Consider the following 16,489-nt stretch of genomic DNA (forward strand, 5'->3'; position numbering starts at 1 on the left):
CGCATACAAATCAAATTAGATTCCTGTGGCAATCAAACATGAGTCATAACCACCTCGACCATTTTATCTCACATATGTTGAGAAGAAATTCAAGTTTCAAACAAATTTGTTATGATTATTGAAGTATTTACTACTTTTACCCTCGTGTGCAGAACATGGAAGCTAGTTTCAGCCGATCCAACCCGAATTGGCGGAAACTAATCAGGATCGGCCAAAACTGATCGGGATCAGCCGATCCCTATTTCAACCCTACTCCATATGTGAACGAGGCCTAGAAAGGCTGACGTCAGACTGAGAATGGATGCATCATCATATCTTGAAAAAAAATATAGTAGATCACTCATGATTATATAAATGGAATTTGACCTGAACTAAGAATCGTGGAATTATGCCTCCTAAATATGAAGAACTTGAAACTCATAGAACACCCTGTAACCATGGAAACTAGTTTCGATCGATCCTGAGCCGGATCAGTTGAAACAGATTACGATTAGTCATAGCCGATCTCGATCCAGGGCCTAAACTAGTCAGTGACTGGTTTCAGCCTACTATCAGCTAGATCTGATCCGGCCTGATATGAGTGGGATTGGTTGGATATGGATCGGATCCAACCCTAATCCGACCTAGAGACATCAATAATGATGTCCCCGTGCCCCTCTCTCTCTCTCTCTTGTTCTGTACTCCCACCCAACCCATCGATGCCCGAGCAGGTCTCCAGTGACCTCAACATCTAACAACATCCTTCGGACGAGCCTACTCCCTATTCTCTCTCTCTCTCTCTTTCTCTCTCTATCTTTGTCACTGTTACTGCTGCAGTAACAGTGAGAGAGACATGAGAAAGTGGAGGGAGAGAGGATGAGAGAGAGAGATAGGGAAAGAGAGAAGAAATAGAGAAATAAATTAAAAAGTGCCAAACCATGCTTGCGGCATTAAGAGGAAGATGGAGGAAGAGAGAGAAAGAGAGAGGGGAAGGGTAGTAAAGAATTCGAGAAAGTGAGGAAGAGAGAGAGAAGGTAGAGAAGAAAAAATATTATAAAAAGTTAATATTTGCCATGAGACAGTAAGAGAGAGAGAGGGGGAGAGGAGGGAAAGATAAAAAAGAGACGAGGAGAAAAAAGACAAAACCAAAAAAAAAGAGTTAGGGCAATAAGCCAGTAACAAAGAGAGGGAGGAAGATAGAGAGGAGGTTTTATTTTTTATATCTAAAATTCTTTTATCTTTCATTTTGATTCTTGCTTACTTATTTAGGTTTATTTACACTGAAAATTAAAATAACTTAAAAGAGAAGTGCCACAATACCGACATCGAGTTGTAACATTGCAGCATTCTTGGGTAAGATAAAAGATATACCAAATACAATTAGTGTGGAAAGAAAATAAGTGACGGTATTATCCAATTGAAAGAACATTTGGTTGGAAGGCAAGGAAATATAACAGTCTGTATCAAGTGCGCATAGAAGTTAAAAAACAAATGTTGGATCATCTAATAGGTAAAAAAATATATACAATCTGTACAACAAAGAGAGGCAATAGTTCGTGAAGAATTGATGTATAACCCTATAAACATTGATAATGATAGCAATGAGCAGAGTGAGAAGGATAATAATAATAACAGTGAGTTGACTGAGGAAAATGATAGCAGTGAGCATAATGAGGAGGGTGATGAGGAAAGACAGATAAGGAGGATAATGAAAGAAAATATAAATATGCATAGAGAAGAGAAAAAGACAAAAAGAACCAGCGGTAGTAGTTTTCAGAGATCTAAATCAGTTGATACACAGAGAGAAAAAGAATATGAGGGCAGTAATTCACACCTAAGACTCTAGGTGTTACAATAAAGTCTAGATATATTAGAACAATAGATACATATCTTTAGCAAAAAAGGATCATATATAGACCACTACTAAGCCTACTCTTAAAAGAATTACAAATGTAAAAAAGCATATTAGTAGAGCTATCTCTAAATTTTCTTCTACAATCATATTTCTTTCAATATAACTAATAGTCCTTATTATCATACTATGATGGATTCTATACAATCAGCAAGGACAAGTATTCCTCCTACTAATTCAAATGATATTGCTATTAAATATCTCGTGTCAGAAGTAGATAAACTCCGAGCTTACATTGAAATATTTAAAAGGTACTGGGATGAATTTGATTGTATACTAATGTGTGATGGGTAGATTATACAATATAAAAGAAATATAATTAATTTCTTGGTGTACTTAAATTCTGGACAATATTTTTAAAGTTTGTGAATACTATTACTCATTTCAAAAGTACAAATTATATTTGTCAATTGATGGATGAGGTAATAAAAAAAGTAGGTGTAAAAAAAATAGTCAGTGGTTACTAATAATTGGGCCAATTATAAGACTATTGAAAAATTACTTATGACGAAGAGACACCATTGATATTAGACATCATACACTACACATTATATTAATTTTATGTTGGCACAGTCAAACATGAAGGTTAAAAGTTGATAAACTTACATGGTTGGGAATTTATTTAGTCAGATAAATAATAATAAAGAGATCATCAAACTAGCCTTACTAAATTTGTCACTCATTTTCTAGCATTAAAAAGCATCATGCACTATAAGAATGATATTATATAAATGTTTAAATCAAGGAGTGATCTATAAAAATTAAAAATATGAAACTTAAAGATCAAAGATAGCCACAATAGTATTTCAATCTCTTGTGAAGATATTACGACTTATAGACAGTGATAAATTTGAGATGAATTTTTTATATGAGACTATGGACATAGCAAAAGAATCAATAAAAAAAATATAGGCAAAAGTGATAACTTCTTATATTAGATATGAACTATGATTAATTCTAGATGGATAATTTCTTATGTTAGATATGAACTATGATTAATTCTAGATGGAACAGACAACTACATAGAGATATATACAAACGTTGCTTATAGACATGCTTTTAATTTACTAAGTTTCTTTTATTTATAAATATTTTAAATTTGAATGCTTACATATTTTGAATCACAAATTTCTATAGAATATTTCTTAATCCAAGATCTCGGTTCTCAGCAAATGTCAATAATAATGATGAAATCTTATTGGGAGTTAGAAAAATAATTAATGGACATGAGCCCAATATTTATAAGCACATCTTTTGCGATAGAGAAGTGAGTTATGATCATAATTTGAAAGATCAGCCATACCCGACCCCAATCCACACCTAATCTCGATCAATTGATTAGGATCGAGTGGAATCAAGTAGATCGACCGATCCGGATCGATCTCCTTTCACTTTTTTTCTCTCTCACTATTTCTCTCTCCGTACCAAAGCTATTGTTTTTTCAATGCAAAAACCTAGCTCTAGCAAACTCCACTGATGCAGATCCATCTTCGACGACCTAAGGTATATAATTGTTTTTGTTTTATTACTTCTCTCTTCTCTTATTTCTTCACTATAGTTTTTTTTTCTTCTCCTTCACTATGGCAGAGTTTTTCTTTTTACTTCCACTCTCTCCTTCGTCACAACAGTTTTAAGTTAGTACATTTTTTAGTGTTTAGGTTTCGCATGGGAATAATTATTATTTTCTAATGTTTCTCTTTTTTTAATTTTATAAATATTCCTACGTTTTTAAATAATTTTAAAATTTTATGTAATTAAAAATAGCCCGATCCGATCAGAGCAGCCGATATGCGGCATATGGTCGATACAGCCAATTCGTATCATTTTTTTTGGAGGCCAATCCTGATCACGATCTCAATTTTTCGAACTCTGGTTATGATTCAATCAAAAAGTGTAATTATTTATTTTAATTTTAACTTTCAACATAATCAATACTACTAAAGTTACTATAGCTAACTCGTAACAGTCCAGCTGAATGACGATCTATTTATGAATAGGAAATACTAAATTTGACACTAATAATGAAGATTTAAAACCAAATTGTATCTTTATCACAGTGTGAAAGAAATTGGACTACTTCTTAATCCATACCTATCAGAGTCAGAAAAAAAAAATTTGGGGGTTGAGAGAGAAGAGTGCACGTGCTCTGCACGTGCAACCCCTCCCCTCTCCCTCTCCGGCACGTGACGAGGCGTAGAGAAGATCTCATCTAATCCGAATCGAATTAGATTTGATCTTTTAATCTATAAATTAAACCCTAAATTTTTCTCTCCCCATAATCCCCTCAGCCCCCTCCCCCTTCTCTCTTCTTCCCCTCCTCCTTCGTTTTCTTTTTTTTTCTCACCGTCAGAGTCATGCCGTGGAATAGACCTGCCGAAGCGCCGCCGAAACCAACAAAGACCACCACGTGACTCATTGGTAAGCCCTCTCTTATCCCTCTAGTTTAATTTCAGTTTAATAAAGTAAATTAGAAATACCTAATTTGGGGGATTCGGCTTCGCCGGCAACTCTCGCCGGCCAACGGCTTCGGGCTACTGCTGCTCGTGCTCGAGAGCTCTAAGCCGTTGGCCTTGCGCCATGGTTGCCTTCTAGAAGAGCCCTCGTGGCTCCAGTAGTCGTAGGCTTTGGAGTCGGCCGTCGGTGATGGATTCTTCTCCACCTCGTAAGGACGACGAAGTAGACAGAGAGAGAGGGAGCCGGTCGTGAACCACCGCCGGTAGAGTCGCCGGCGGCCACTCTCTCTCTCCCTCGATCCTCCCTTCCTCGCGTCGGACGCGAGAAGGAAGAAATATGGGGTTGGTTGGGCTCAGGTTTAACCCGAGCCAACCTCTTTTTCTTTTAAATTCGGGTTCGGGTTTGAATTTCGAATCCACAGACCTGACCCGAACCAATTAAGTTAGCCCGCAGCCCAATCCATTTTCTTAGCTGGGCCTTGGCCCAGCCCAATTAGTTCTATTCTTTTGGATTGGGCCAGGCCAGAAGTAGCCCAGCCCAATCCAATGGGTAAATTAAACCCATTTTAGTTCTTTTTTTTAGTTTTTTAAATTTTAGAAATATTGATATTATTCAAATTAAAAATTTTATTATTATTTATTATTAAAGGTGGTGATTTTTAGTACGTGAGCTAGAGATTTGAGATTTCAGTTGTCTTGCCTAGACTCAGATGAGTGGGTTCACTTACATATTTATTTTATTATATTTAGTACCTTTATCAGACCATGTAAATTTTCTGTGTGCAAACTTATTTATTTCATCCTTCCATGCAAAAAATTTAATTGTTACATTTTCTGTGCATTTAATCATTATATTCAATGCATCACCATACTTTGTGCAAATATTAAAATTAGTGAAAGAAAAATGAGACTAGTATTTGTACGACTTAAAAAACAGTCCCGGTATTAATCGCTTGTGATTTTCCGTGGTGACTCAAGTCTATCTGGAAGTCCAGAGGAAAATCTTAAATTAGATCACTGTAGTGACTTTCTTAGGTGACTCTGGCGGGGTTAGGGAACAGTCCTAGGATGAATGAGAAATTTCCTAGGTGACTCTAACTTCTCTCAACGGTTAGAAGAAAAAACAGAGTGTGTTTATCACATGGTGATACCATCTGATGACCCTAACCGGATCAACTATTAAGAAAAGTCCCAAGCGTCATCTCGAGGTGACTTCTAGTTGATGTGGATCCACAGGGTTTAGACCCATTGAAACATATGACAATATAAATATTGAAAAGATGTTAATATGATTGAAACTGTGCAAGGTTACAAATTGTCAATCTCTCTATTGTTATCATTGTTATAATTTAAAAAGCATGCCTATTGCATATTGTTATGGATATTGTTGCTTTTAGTTTAATTTTATTCAGCATTAATATAATTTAAAATTTATTTGGTTTTCGAGTGGATTTCACTCATTAAGCTATTGTTGTTGGCTCATAGATTTTTTTTTTTTGTATTTATTTATCTATCTCAGATAATAGTCAGTAGGGCGACTGAGCGAGATATACCTAGACTCCACCTCCACTTAGGATTCACCTATTTACTTTTCCGCTCTTTTGAATTTTATACTTTAGATTAGAAGATTTATTTATTTCGTTTAGAGACTCGAAAACAATAACATTGTTTTATGTTTTATTGCGATTAGTTTTAAATTTAATAAAGCGGATCTTCATTTTATTTATTTATTTTGCCATCGTACACGTAGAAAGTATTAATAAGGCTTCGTATATCTCAAGCATATTGAGATCATAGCCGGTCATGATTTCTATTTCGGGTCGTGACAATACCAAGACACGTAACAAATTAATGATGGAAAGATTGGAAAAATTAATTTTCTGTCATTATAATATAAGATTAAGAAAGAAATTTAAGGAAAACAATCAACTAATTGATTTAAATCATGTTTTTAATAAAGACTCCTTGACTCAATGAATTAAAGAAATGAATGACAGATTATTGGATGAGATATTGGAAAAGACCACGAGGGCAAATGCTGGTATGAGTCCTTCGACAACGAGAGATAGTACACTTATCAGTACCAATGATAACCCTAATGATCTGAGATATATATGATGGTGAAATCATCCCTTCCATATTTACCGAGAAAAGTCGAGGTACAAAGATTGAAGATGGAAATTGAGAATATACATACATATCAATAACGTCGTTATGAAGAAGTTACTCCCTATGATTATAGTACATCGAATAACCGTCACAAGATCCATATGATGGTTATTATTCTCAGTATCCTATGACACAAGATCCATATAATATAACTAATATGATGCAATCACTTTTTAGAGCATTAGGCCCTAGACATTATTATTTACAAACTTATGGTGATTATAATGATGAAGACCATAAAAATTTATGATAGTCAATTCGATATTCATTTGATAGATTTCGAAATCCTAAATATTCCTCGAAATCTAATTCTAAGTTCAAATTTGGGCTCTTCGGAATCTATATTTAGTTTTGGATTATGGCCCGACATCTATCATCATCAAAGTTTTAAGTTAATAAATTTTCAAAAGTTTTAAACTTTATATTTGAGTAATTATTTATTTTCTTGTCATTTTTTCTAAATTTTTAGAAGTTTTCATATATTTTTAAATAATATTTAAACTTTTATGTAATTAAAAAATTATCTAGTCCGATCCAAGCGACCGATACATATCATTTTCCGAATGGCAAATCCCAATCCTAATATTGAGTTTTGGAACATTAGCGTAGACACATTTCTAAGAGCATATTTTGAGTTTCTAACAACAAAAAATGCATAGGGAGGGCTGGGACGGTTCTATTTGGCTATGATAAGACCACTTAGAAGGTTAAATGGTCTCTTCCTAAATTTAGAGGAAGAGACCAGACTAGAGAATAAGCACACTAAGTGAAAGAAAATTTACTAGCAGTCATCAGATAAGAAAACTGAAAACATTTGATTCACACCAGACAACTTATGAATTGGTTCACATACATGTTTGCACATATATACAAAGGCTCTATCAATGGAGTCGAAGTCCTAATGTCATTTATTTATTCATAACAACTCAGATAATAATGTATACTCGCATGCTCAAACAAGATGACTGGTTTCATGTCTGTTAGAAAAGGAAAGCTGAAGTCTTTACGCTTCCAGTTTCCACATTACACCATTATAATGAAAGCACCAAAGTATTCTACTTTGTGGTAGAACCATTGAATAGTGTACATTATGAGGTTTCTATGCATATTCCATTTGGCAGTTCTCTTCTAGTAACACATTTTTAGTAACTTATAAGGAGTAAAGACTAAATTACTGCAACTAATAGGGGTACCATCTCATGCCATAAGAACATATGAGGGTCACAGAAATATCACCCATCTCAAGTTGGAATACCAAGTAATCAAACGATCACATCATTTACATAATGTACATATATTTTACATGGATATGTTATAACAGACTATATATCACCCTACTATTTTCAGCCACTGCTCTTACTAAACTGTTGAAAGCCTATAATGCAAAATGAACAATAGACAATCTTTATTAGGCATGGTTGGAACTTTTGGTTCCCTTCCAGTTCTTCTAAAGAATGAAACATTCTGACCGAAGCAGATCCCTTCAGATGAGAATGGTCCAAAATCAAGGCTCAAACCAGACCTGAACAGTTTGGTTAGGCGTTGATTAGTGAGCCTCAGCCTTGGTTTAGACTGCTCTTGACAGAACTTGATCCTTTTCAGTCAATTATTGAAACCATTTAGCCAGCCTGATTTGCTGATTTGCTGATTGTCTTACAAACAGCAAAATGAGTACAGCCTCCAACAAATGCATAGTAACAATACAGATGGGTTAAATTTTTGCCATAGCTTTTTGAGGTGTATGGAATCTGAAAACAAGTGTTGAGTAAACAAACAAATAAAAGATTCTTATGTAGATGTTTAACACTAACCTGGGGAGATATTGTATTCTGGGCAGTATGTGTCTTCTGATCATGCACAGAACAATTTGGAGGGTTCCAAACAATGACTCCTCCCCACATCTAAGGTATTATTAATGAAAACTTTGGTAATTGAAAATCAATTTAAAAAAGTCAAGAAACAAGCAAAATCACTTACTGGAGATATAAATGCATTAGTCTTTGATGCCTCTCCATCTGGAAGTCTTAAATAAAGAGGGCATTCCCATGCAGATGGTACATATCTAGTGATAATAAGAGAAAGTTTTAGATAAATCGTTCTACATAAGTGTTACAGTTAGTAATGAATCTAACATTGTCCCAATATCCTTGACCTATGTGCTTCCCTTACTCAACATTGAAAAGCATATAATAAAATATATCAAAGAAACACTCTTAAATTGATACCGAGTATGACTAATTATGTGGATACCACTATCAAACATATTTACTCTCGTAGGTGCAAGAGAGCTGGACATGTAACTCTGGTTTACCAAAGGTTTAAACTAGCCTTGCAGGGCTATTTTCGTCTTTTTTGTTTATTAGGCTACTTTTGTCTTTTGCTTATTAAAACATCATGGTTAGTCCGTTCTTTTTCATTGCTTTTACATATATAAAGGCTTGTAATAACCTCTCTTTCTAATTAATAAATATTTTGAGAGTTTTAATATAGTGAGTGTTCTATTAGTGGATTCCAAAGTCGATGGATCCCGACACCCCGGTTAGTAAATTCCCTGAGTTAGTTACTTTTGCTACATTCATTCTCATACATGCGATCAAGGAATTTGTCTTGCATTAACTTTAATATCAGAGCCACAAGTTCCCAATTTATGGATAATCCACCTCTTGGATTCTACGCCGCACCGCATCTATTTTTCTCCCAATCAATTGCTCCACAAATATCAGAGCACTACGAAGTCCGATGCACGTCGACGTCAAGTTCCAAATACAAGTTGCACAAAGAGATCACCATTAGCTAAGGATAAAAAGAAACCATTACCATCGTTAACTCTCCATGTGAGGTTGAAAACGATTAAAATTAAGTTGTTGTATTATTCAATAGATCACCCTCCCTTCTCGCTGTAGATCAAAAATTTAAAAAAAAAGCACAAAAAATGATGAAGAATAGAGAATGTCTCTTTTAAAAATAAAATAAGATAAACCGAAATTCAATCTTTTCGTTTCCTTTTATCTCTAAGTTTAGAATTTCAAAATTTCGAAATTCAAATTTAGAAGATTTTTTTCCTTAGTTGTCTCAAACAGTTTCCTTATTTTTGAGGTTAATATCTATTTTACTGTAACTTCCTAAACTTCCCAAACCTCCCAAATTCTAAATTATCTTTTCAAATTTCGAAATACATTCTTTCCCCTCCAAGTCAAACCCAAATCCACTAACTTAAATCAAACCAAACTCAACCCACGCCTATTAACCCAAAGCTCAAAACCACCGATCCAAACAACCATCGCTTAAGCCGAAACCCTACTCAAGCAATTAACCCAAACCCACCAACTCTTTCTCACTTAACCCATCACCCCACTTAACCCAAACCCTCATGTGACCATTGTGAGAACCGGAGAAACGAAAAAAAAAAAAACGTTTGAGAGAGGAGGGTGCACGTGCAACCCCCTCCCCTCTCCCTCTCCGGCATGCAACGAGGCGCAGCGGAAATCTCACCTAATCCGAATCAAATTAGATTTGAATTTTCTTTTAATCTATAAATTAAACCCTAATTCTCTCTCTCCTTAACCCCCTCAGCCTCCTCTCTTTTCTCTCCTCCTTCATTTTCTTCTTCCCTCCCCCCCCCTTCTCCCCCCGCTCGTCGAAATCAGCCTACCGGAATGCCGCCAGAGCCATTAGAGACCACCACGTGACTCCTTGGTAAGCCCTCTCCCACTCCTCAATTTTAATTTTAGTTTAATAAGTTAGAACAAAATTACCTAATTTGCAGGATTTTGGCTTCGCCGGCGACTCACGCCAGCTGACGGCTTTGGGTCGCTGCTACTTGTATGCCAAAGCCTCACGTCATCGACCTCATATCGCAGGCACGCTTCCCTGAAGTCTTTGTGGCTCAATGTGTGGTAGAGACCGGCCATGGAGTCGAGCTGTCGACCGTCATCTACGGCTTCTCCTCCACCTCTCGTGGTCTACGAGGTCGCGAGAGTGTCGGGGAGGTTAGGGTGCGGCCCGATGGACCGTCGTCGGCAGTAACCGCCAGCGGTCACTCTCTCCCTCAATTCTTCCCTTCCTCACGTCGGTCGCGAAAAGAAAGGGATTTGGTTGGGCTCAGGTTTAACCCGAGCCAACCCTTTTCTAATGAGTCTCGGGTTCAAGTTCGGGTTCGGATTTGGATTTCGGATCCAAAGACCCGACCCGAATTGGATGGGCTGCAGGTTAGCCCGTAGCCCAATCCATTATTTTGGTTAGGCCTTAGCCCAGCCCGATTAGTTTTATTTTTTTAGAGTGGGCTAAGCTAACAGTAGTCCAGCCCAATTCAATGGGTAATTTAACTCATTTTAGTTCTTTTTAATTTTTTAAAATTTTAGAAATATTGATATTATTTAAATTAAAAAATTTATTATTATTTATTTTTAAAGGTGGTGATTTTTAGTACGTGAACTAGAGATTTGAGATTTCGGTTGTCTTGTCTAAACTCAGGTGAGTGGGTTCACTCATATTTATTTTTATTACATTTCGTACCTTGTCAAACCATATAATTTTCTGTGCAAATTTATTTATTTCATCCTTACGTGCAAAATTTAATTATTATATTTTCTGTGTGCATTTAATCATTATACTCAGTGCATCACCATACCTTTTGCAAATATTAAATTTTAGTTAAAAAAAATGCGACTAGTATTGGTACGACTTAGAGAACAGTTTCGGTATAAATCGCTTGTGGTTTTCCGTCGTAATTCAAGTCTATCTGGAAGTCCAGAGGAAAATCCTAAATTAAATCACTGCGGTGACTTTCTTAGGTGACTCTGGCGGGGTTAGGGAACAGTCCTAGGATGAATGAGAAATTTCCTAGGTAACTCTAACTTCTCTCAACGGTTAGTGGAAAAGACAGAGTGTGTTGATCACATAATGATACCATCTGATGACCCTAACCGGATCAGCTATGAAGAAAAGTCCCGAACGTCATCTCGAGGTGACTTCTAGTTGATGTGGATCCACAGAGTATAGACCCATTGAGACATGACAGTATAAATATTGAAAAAATGTTAATATGTTGAAACTGTGCAATGTTACAAGTTACGACTCTCTATTGTTATTATTATCATAATTTAAAGAACATGTCTATTGCAAATTGTTATGTATATTGTTGATTTTAGTTTAATTTTATTTAACATTAATAAAATTTAAAATTTATTTGATTTTCGAGCGAATTTTACTCACTGAGCTATAGTTATTGGCTTATGGATTTCTTTTTTTTTTATCTATCTCAGGTAATAGTCAGCGTGATGACTGAGCGAAATGTACCCGGATTCCACCTCTACTTAGAATCCACTTATTTACTTTTCCGCTCTTTTAAATTTTATGCTTTAAATTAGAAGTTAAATTTATTTCGTTTAGAGACTCAAAAATAATGACATTATTTTATAATTATTGCAATTAGTTTAAATTTAATAAAGCAAATCTTCTTTGTTTATTTATTTTTGTCATCGTACAATTAGAAAGTATTAATAAGGCTTCATGTATCTCAAGCATATTGAAGTGTATGGCCGATCATGATTCCTATCTCGGGTCATGACAACCATCCTCCATCAACACTTACCCTAGTTGATCCCACACCCAAATCTCTCCCATCTTTTTCCTCTCTACTCTCTAGCCCTAGCCTCCACCGTTAGATCAAGCCCCGCCACCCTTCACTTACCTCCACGCTGCCACTCCTCCATTGGCAACACCGACAACACCCTCCCCCATTGGCAATGCCAACGTCATCAAAAAGTGATGACACCCCTCCACCTACTGTCATCACCTTTACCAATTACGCTCTCGTCGACAACGCCGCCACTCTCTATGCCAGCACTTGCCACTCATGACATTGCCACCCGCCACCCTCATCTGCATTGAAGCCATTGCTCCACTCGATAATGCCACCGATCTCCACGAACGACATCGTTGCCCGCCATCGTCGACAGTCGATCTTCTTCCGCCACCCTCATTGCCACTCATGGGTGATCATAACAAAAATTGGAATGCCATTCTTCCTATAGCCCAATGTGCATATAATAATTTTATTAGTAGGTCCATAGGAGTCCATTTAAAGTTGTTCATAGTTTTAAAGCACGCAAATCTTTAGATCTTTTGCCCATGTCATCTCATGCTAAAGTCTCTGAGTCTACAGAAATATTTACACATCATGTTCATTCATTGCATCAGGAGATCACCAAGCATAAAGCAAGTAATCTTTAGTATAAAATATATGCCGACTTACACAAGCGTGTCAAGAACTTTAATAGAGGAGATCATGTTATAATTCATATCAAACTTAAATGATTCCCTTCAAGAGATGTTCAAAAGTTGCATGCTCATAGTGCAGAACCTCTTTTAAGTTCTAAAATGTATAAGGACTAATGTTTATGTCATTAATATTCCCTTCGATTACGACATTAATTCTATTTTTAATATTGACAATTTAGTGGCTTACAAACCGCCTACGAACATCGTCACTGAACTATAAGCTCGAACATCGTCACTGAACTATAAGCTACATCTGCTACTACTAGTCTAGATATACCTGATATGCCACCCACCACTTCTCATTTTCTATTCACACTATAAGAAAAGATAAAAATTGTTTTAGATGATCAAATAACATCTACTGCAGAAGGAGTTTACTGTTTTTTAGTTCGCTGGCAAGGTCAACTAGAGTAATTGTATGTGGATCCCTTGCTAGGTGTTACAGCAATTTGACCATAACATCATGGAGTACTATCATAGCCGTCCACACCCTTACTTGACTAGGTCAAGTTTCTTCTACCTCGGAAGAGTTATCCGACATGTTTACTCTTGTAGGCGCAAGAGAGCTGCACCCATGGCTCTCTAGCTTAACGAGAGTTTAAACTATAGCCATGTAGGGCTATTTTCATTATTTTTACTTATTAAGTTATTTTTGTTTTTTGCTTATTAGAGCATTATGATTAGTTTGGTCTTTTGCTTTACTTTGCCAATATAAAAATTTGCAGTCCTCTCTTTTCAATTAATGAATATTTTGAGAATTTTGATCTACTGAGTGTTCTATTAGTTGATTCCAATGTCAGTGAATTTTCCGGATTAGTTACTTTTGCTATGTTCATTCTCAAATCTACGATCAAGGAATTTGTCCTTGTTACGATCCTTCCTCGGCTATAGGCTCTGATACCAGATTGATACGAACCCTCTTTTGGTGCTATGGCTCTGATTCAAGATTTATACGATCTTGCACGGAACTTTGAGATCAGATCCCGAAATATCCCGCCGTTGGATCGCTGTGAAATTTTGATATGTTGTAGGCCCGGAAAAGAGCTTTCCAACGGATCTAGTTTCAGGCGAATCGGAGATGGGGATCTCGAAATATCGTTCGTTTAGTGGACGAACGTCAGGATACTCTGTTTTGGATTCCGTGGATGAAGGCACGAAATCCTAGGTAATGGTGGATTGTGGAGGGCCGGTGTTGATGGGGTGACACCGGTGTAAAAGTGATGGTGGAAGGGTTATGGATGATGGAAAGGTTAGGGATAGCGATGGATAAATTGGAAGAAGGGGGAGAAGAGGGCCACTCCTAAGGGACTAGGGTGATTGGCCTGTCGAGGGAGATTAGAAGCGGCGTCGCCGGGGAGATTGAGGGAACGGGAGCGAAGAAGACGAAGGAGGCAAGGCAAACTCAATTCTCAATAATCAATAATAATTTTGGTTGCCCTACACATACTTTTATAGGCTAACCAACAACTCAATCTTATCCTAAAACACAATCTTATCCTAAGGTAAATCCAAACTTGAGACGATGTCGGTGAAGTCCGAATCGTATCAATCCACCACGCTTCCGCAACCTTGTCCTCAAGGTTTGAAATTTGGGAAGCGATCCATGATGTCTGCCTCTAGCTCCCATGTAGACTCGTCAGTAGGTTTGCCCAACCACTCAATCAGCACTTCAGTCTCTAATCTGGATCCTTGGCGTCTTCTCCTACGACTTAGGACTCGAACCGGCTCAGTGGAGCCATCTTCCTCCATTGGTTCGGGTAAGGTCGAACCCACTACATGGTTAGGCCCGATCTGGGCCTTCAATGCCGAGACATGGAAGACGGGATGTATCCTGGTTCCTTCAGGTAGGTCCAATCGGTAAGCTACTGGACCGATTCGTTGTAGCACTCGGTACGGACCATAGTACTTATATCCCAACTTTTGGTTCAAAATGGGTCTCAATGTGGATTGTCGATACGGTTGAGCTCGAACGAACACCAATTGATCCACCTCAAATTCTCGCTCACGTCTGCCTTTGTCATGCGTTTGCTTCATGCGGTTTTGTGCTGTGGCTAGGTGAGTCTTGAGCCGTCTCAATGTTTCATCTCGATCAGCAAGCTCCAAGTCAAGCTCAGTCCTATCCGTCGCCGCGAGTCTATCGTAGGCACGCAAGACAGGGGGAGTGCGCCCATAAACCGCCTCAAATGGGGTCATGCCAATGCTTGAGTGATGAGCGGTATTGTATGACCACTCAGCCCAGGGAAGAAATTTGACCCAATCCTTTGGTCGATCCGCCACAAAGCATCGCAAGTATTGCTCTAGTCCACGATTCACCACCTCGGTTTGGCCATCCGTCTCGGGGTGATAAGCTGAAATAAGATTGATTTGAGTCCCTTGCAATCTGAAGAACTCGGACCAAAACTCACTTATGAAGATGCGATCCCGGTCTGACACGATTGTCCTAGGCATCCCATGCAAGCGTGCCACTTCCCGAACAAAAATTTCAGCAACCCTTTTTGCTGAAAACGGGTGAGACAATGTTATGAAATGTGCATACTTGCTCAGTCTATCCACCACAACAAACACCACCGATTGTCCTCGAACTTCCGGCAGCCCCTCGATGAAGTCCATGGAGATATCCTCCCAAATACGCTCTGGTATCGGTAGTGGTTGCAGTAGCCCGCTAGGCTTGAGTGCCTCTGATTTGGTTCGTTGGCAGATTTGACATTCACGCACATACTTCTTCACGTCCGTCTTCATCCCAGTCCAAGTACAGTTTTGGGCCAGCCGCTTGTAAGTACGTAATACCCCTTCATGACCTGCTATAGGAGTATCATGGAAGTGTGCCATCAATAGCCTCCATAACTCTTCGTTTCGGGGTACCTTGATTCGCCCGTGCTCTAGTACTAACCCATTGCGCTCCTCGTGCTCGGGGTTGCTTGAGGGGTTCGCTCTCAACTCCTCCATGAGTCGGACCAGATCACTATCCTCTGCACTGGCTCTTCGTAGATCTGAAAAGAAAGGAAAAGTGGGTGCCGAGAAAGAAGCGAGCTCCCTTTCTTTTGAAAGTTCAAGCAGCGGTTTACTTCCATCCAACAACACTCTCTGATCATCTCTCCAAAAGGTCAATGTGAGGCTTATAAAATCAAAGGTCACGGGCCCCAAGCTCCGAAGCCATTGGGTCCCCAAAACAATATCGGCACCTTGCAAGGCCAACGGATAAAGATCCAATGTGAAAGTTTGGCCTTGCACCTTCAATTCTGCACCTCCACAAATAGAATCTGCTCGCAAAGTGGTGCCATCTCCAATAGTCACATCGAACCCCTCCGTGGGTTCCGACTCGAGCCCAATCTTCCTAGGGAGCCTCTTGTCAATGAAGTTGTGGGTGGACCCAGTGTCAATCAAGATCCTTACTGTGGTCTTCTTGACTACTCCGTTCACCCGCAATGTCTTTGGTGCCGCCGTCCCCGAATAGGCGTGGAGGGAGATTTTGGCCATCGTGTCCTCCGCGTGATGTTGCTCCTCAACTTCTTCTCCTCGATGTCCAGCCACATCTGCACTTTCAGCTGCCATGGGTGGAAGATCGTGGCCTTCTCCTTTGAGTGGTAGCTTGGCAGGGAGCTGCAACGTCATCGCTGGTGATGAAGCTGTCGTGGTCGACTGTCGATTGACCGAGGAGAATGGTAGAAGATCGCTGGAGGCCATATGCGATTTC

General features: G+C 38.3%; 1 protein-coding gene across 1 annotated transcript in view; it reads right to left on the reverse strand.

Moving 5' to 3' along the window:
* The window catches only part of LOC140768229 (uncharacterized), a 38,005-nt gene that overhangs the window by 9,212 nt on the left and 12,304 nt on the right, over window positions 1–16,489 (reverse strand). The window contains exons 7-8 of the mRNA XM_073108425.1: window positions 8,491–8,575; window positions 8,325–8,414 (exon numbers count right to left, since the gene is read on the reverse strand). Coding sequence (XP_072964526.1) covers window positions 8,325–8,414; window positions 8,491–8,575 — 175 coding nt within the window. The remainder of the gene's footprint in view (window positions 1–8,324; window positions 8,415–8,490; window positions 8,576–16,489) is intronic.

Source organism: Typha angustifolia, chromosome 10, assembly GCF_048772165.1.
Source record: "Typha angustifolia cultivar Huaian chromosome 10, ASM4877216v1, whole genome shotgun sequence".
NCBI classification, from domain to species: Eukaryota; Viridiplantae; Streptophyta; class Magnoliopsida; order Poales; family Typhaceae; genus Typha; species Typha angustifolia.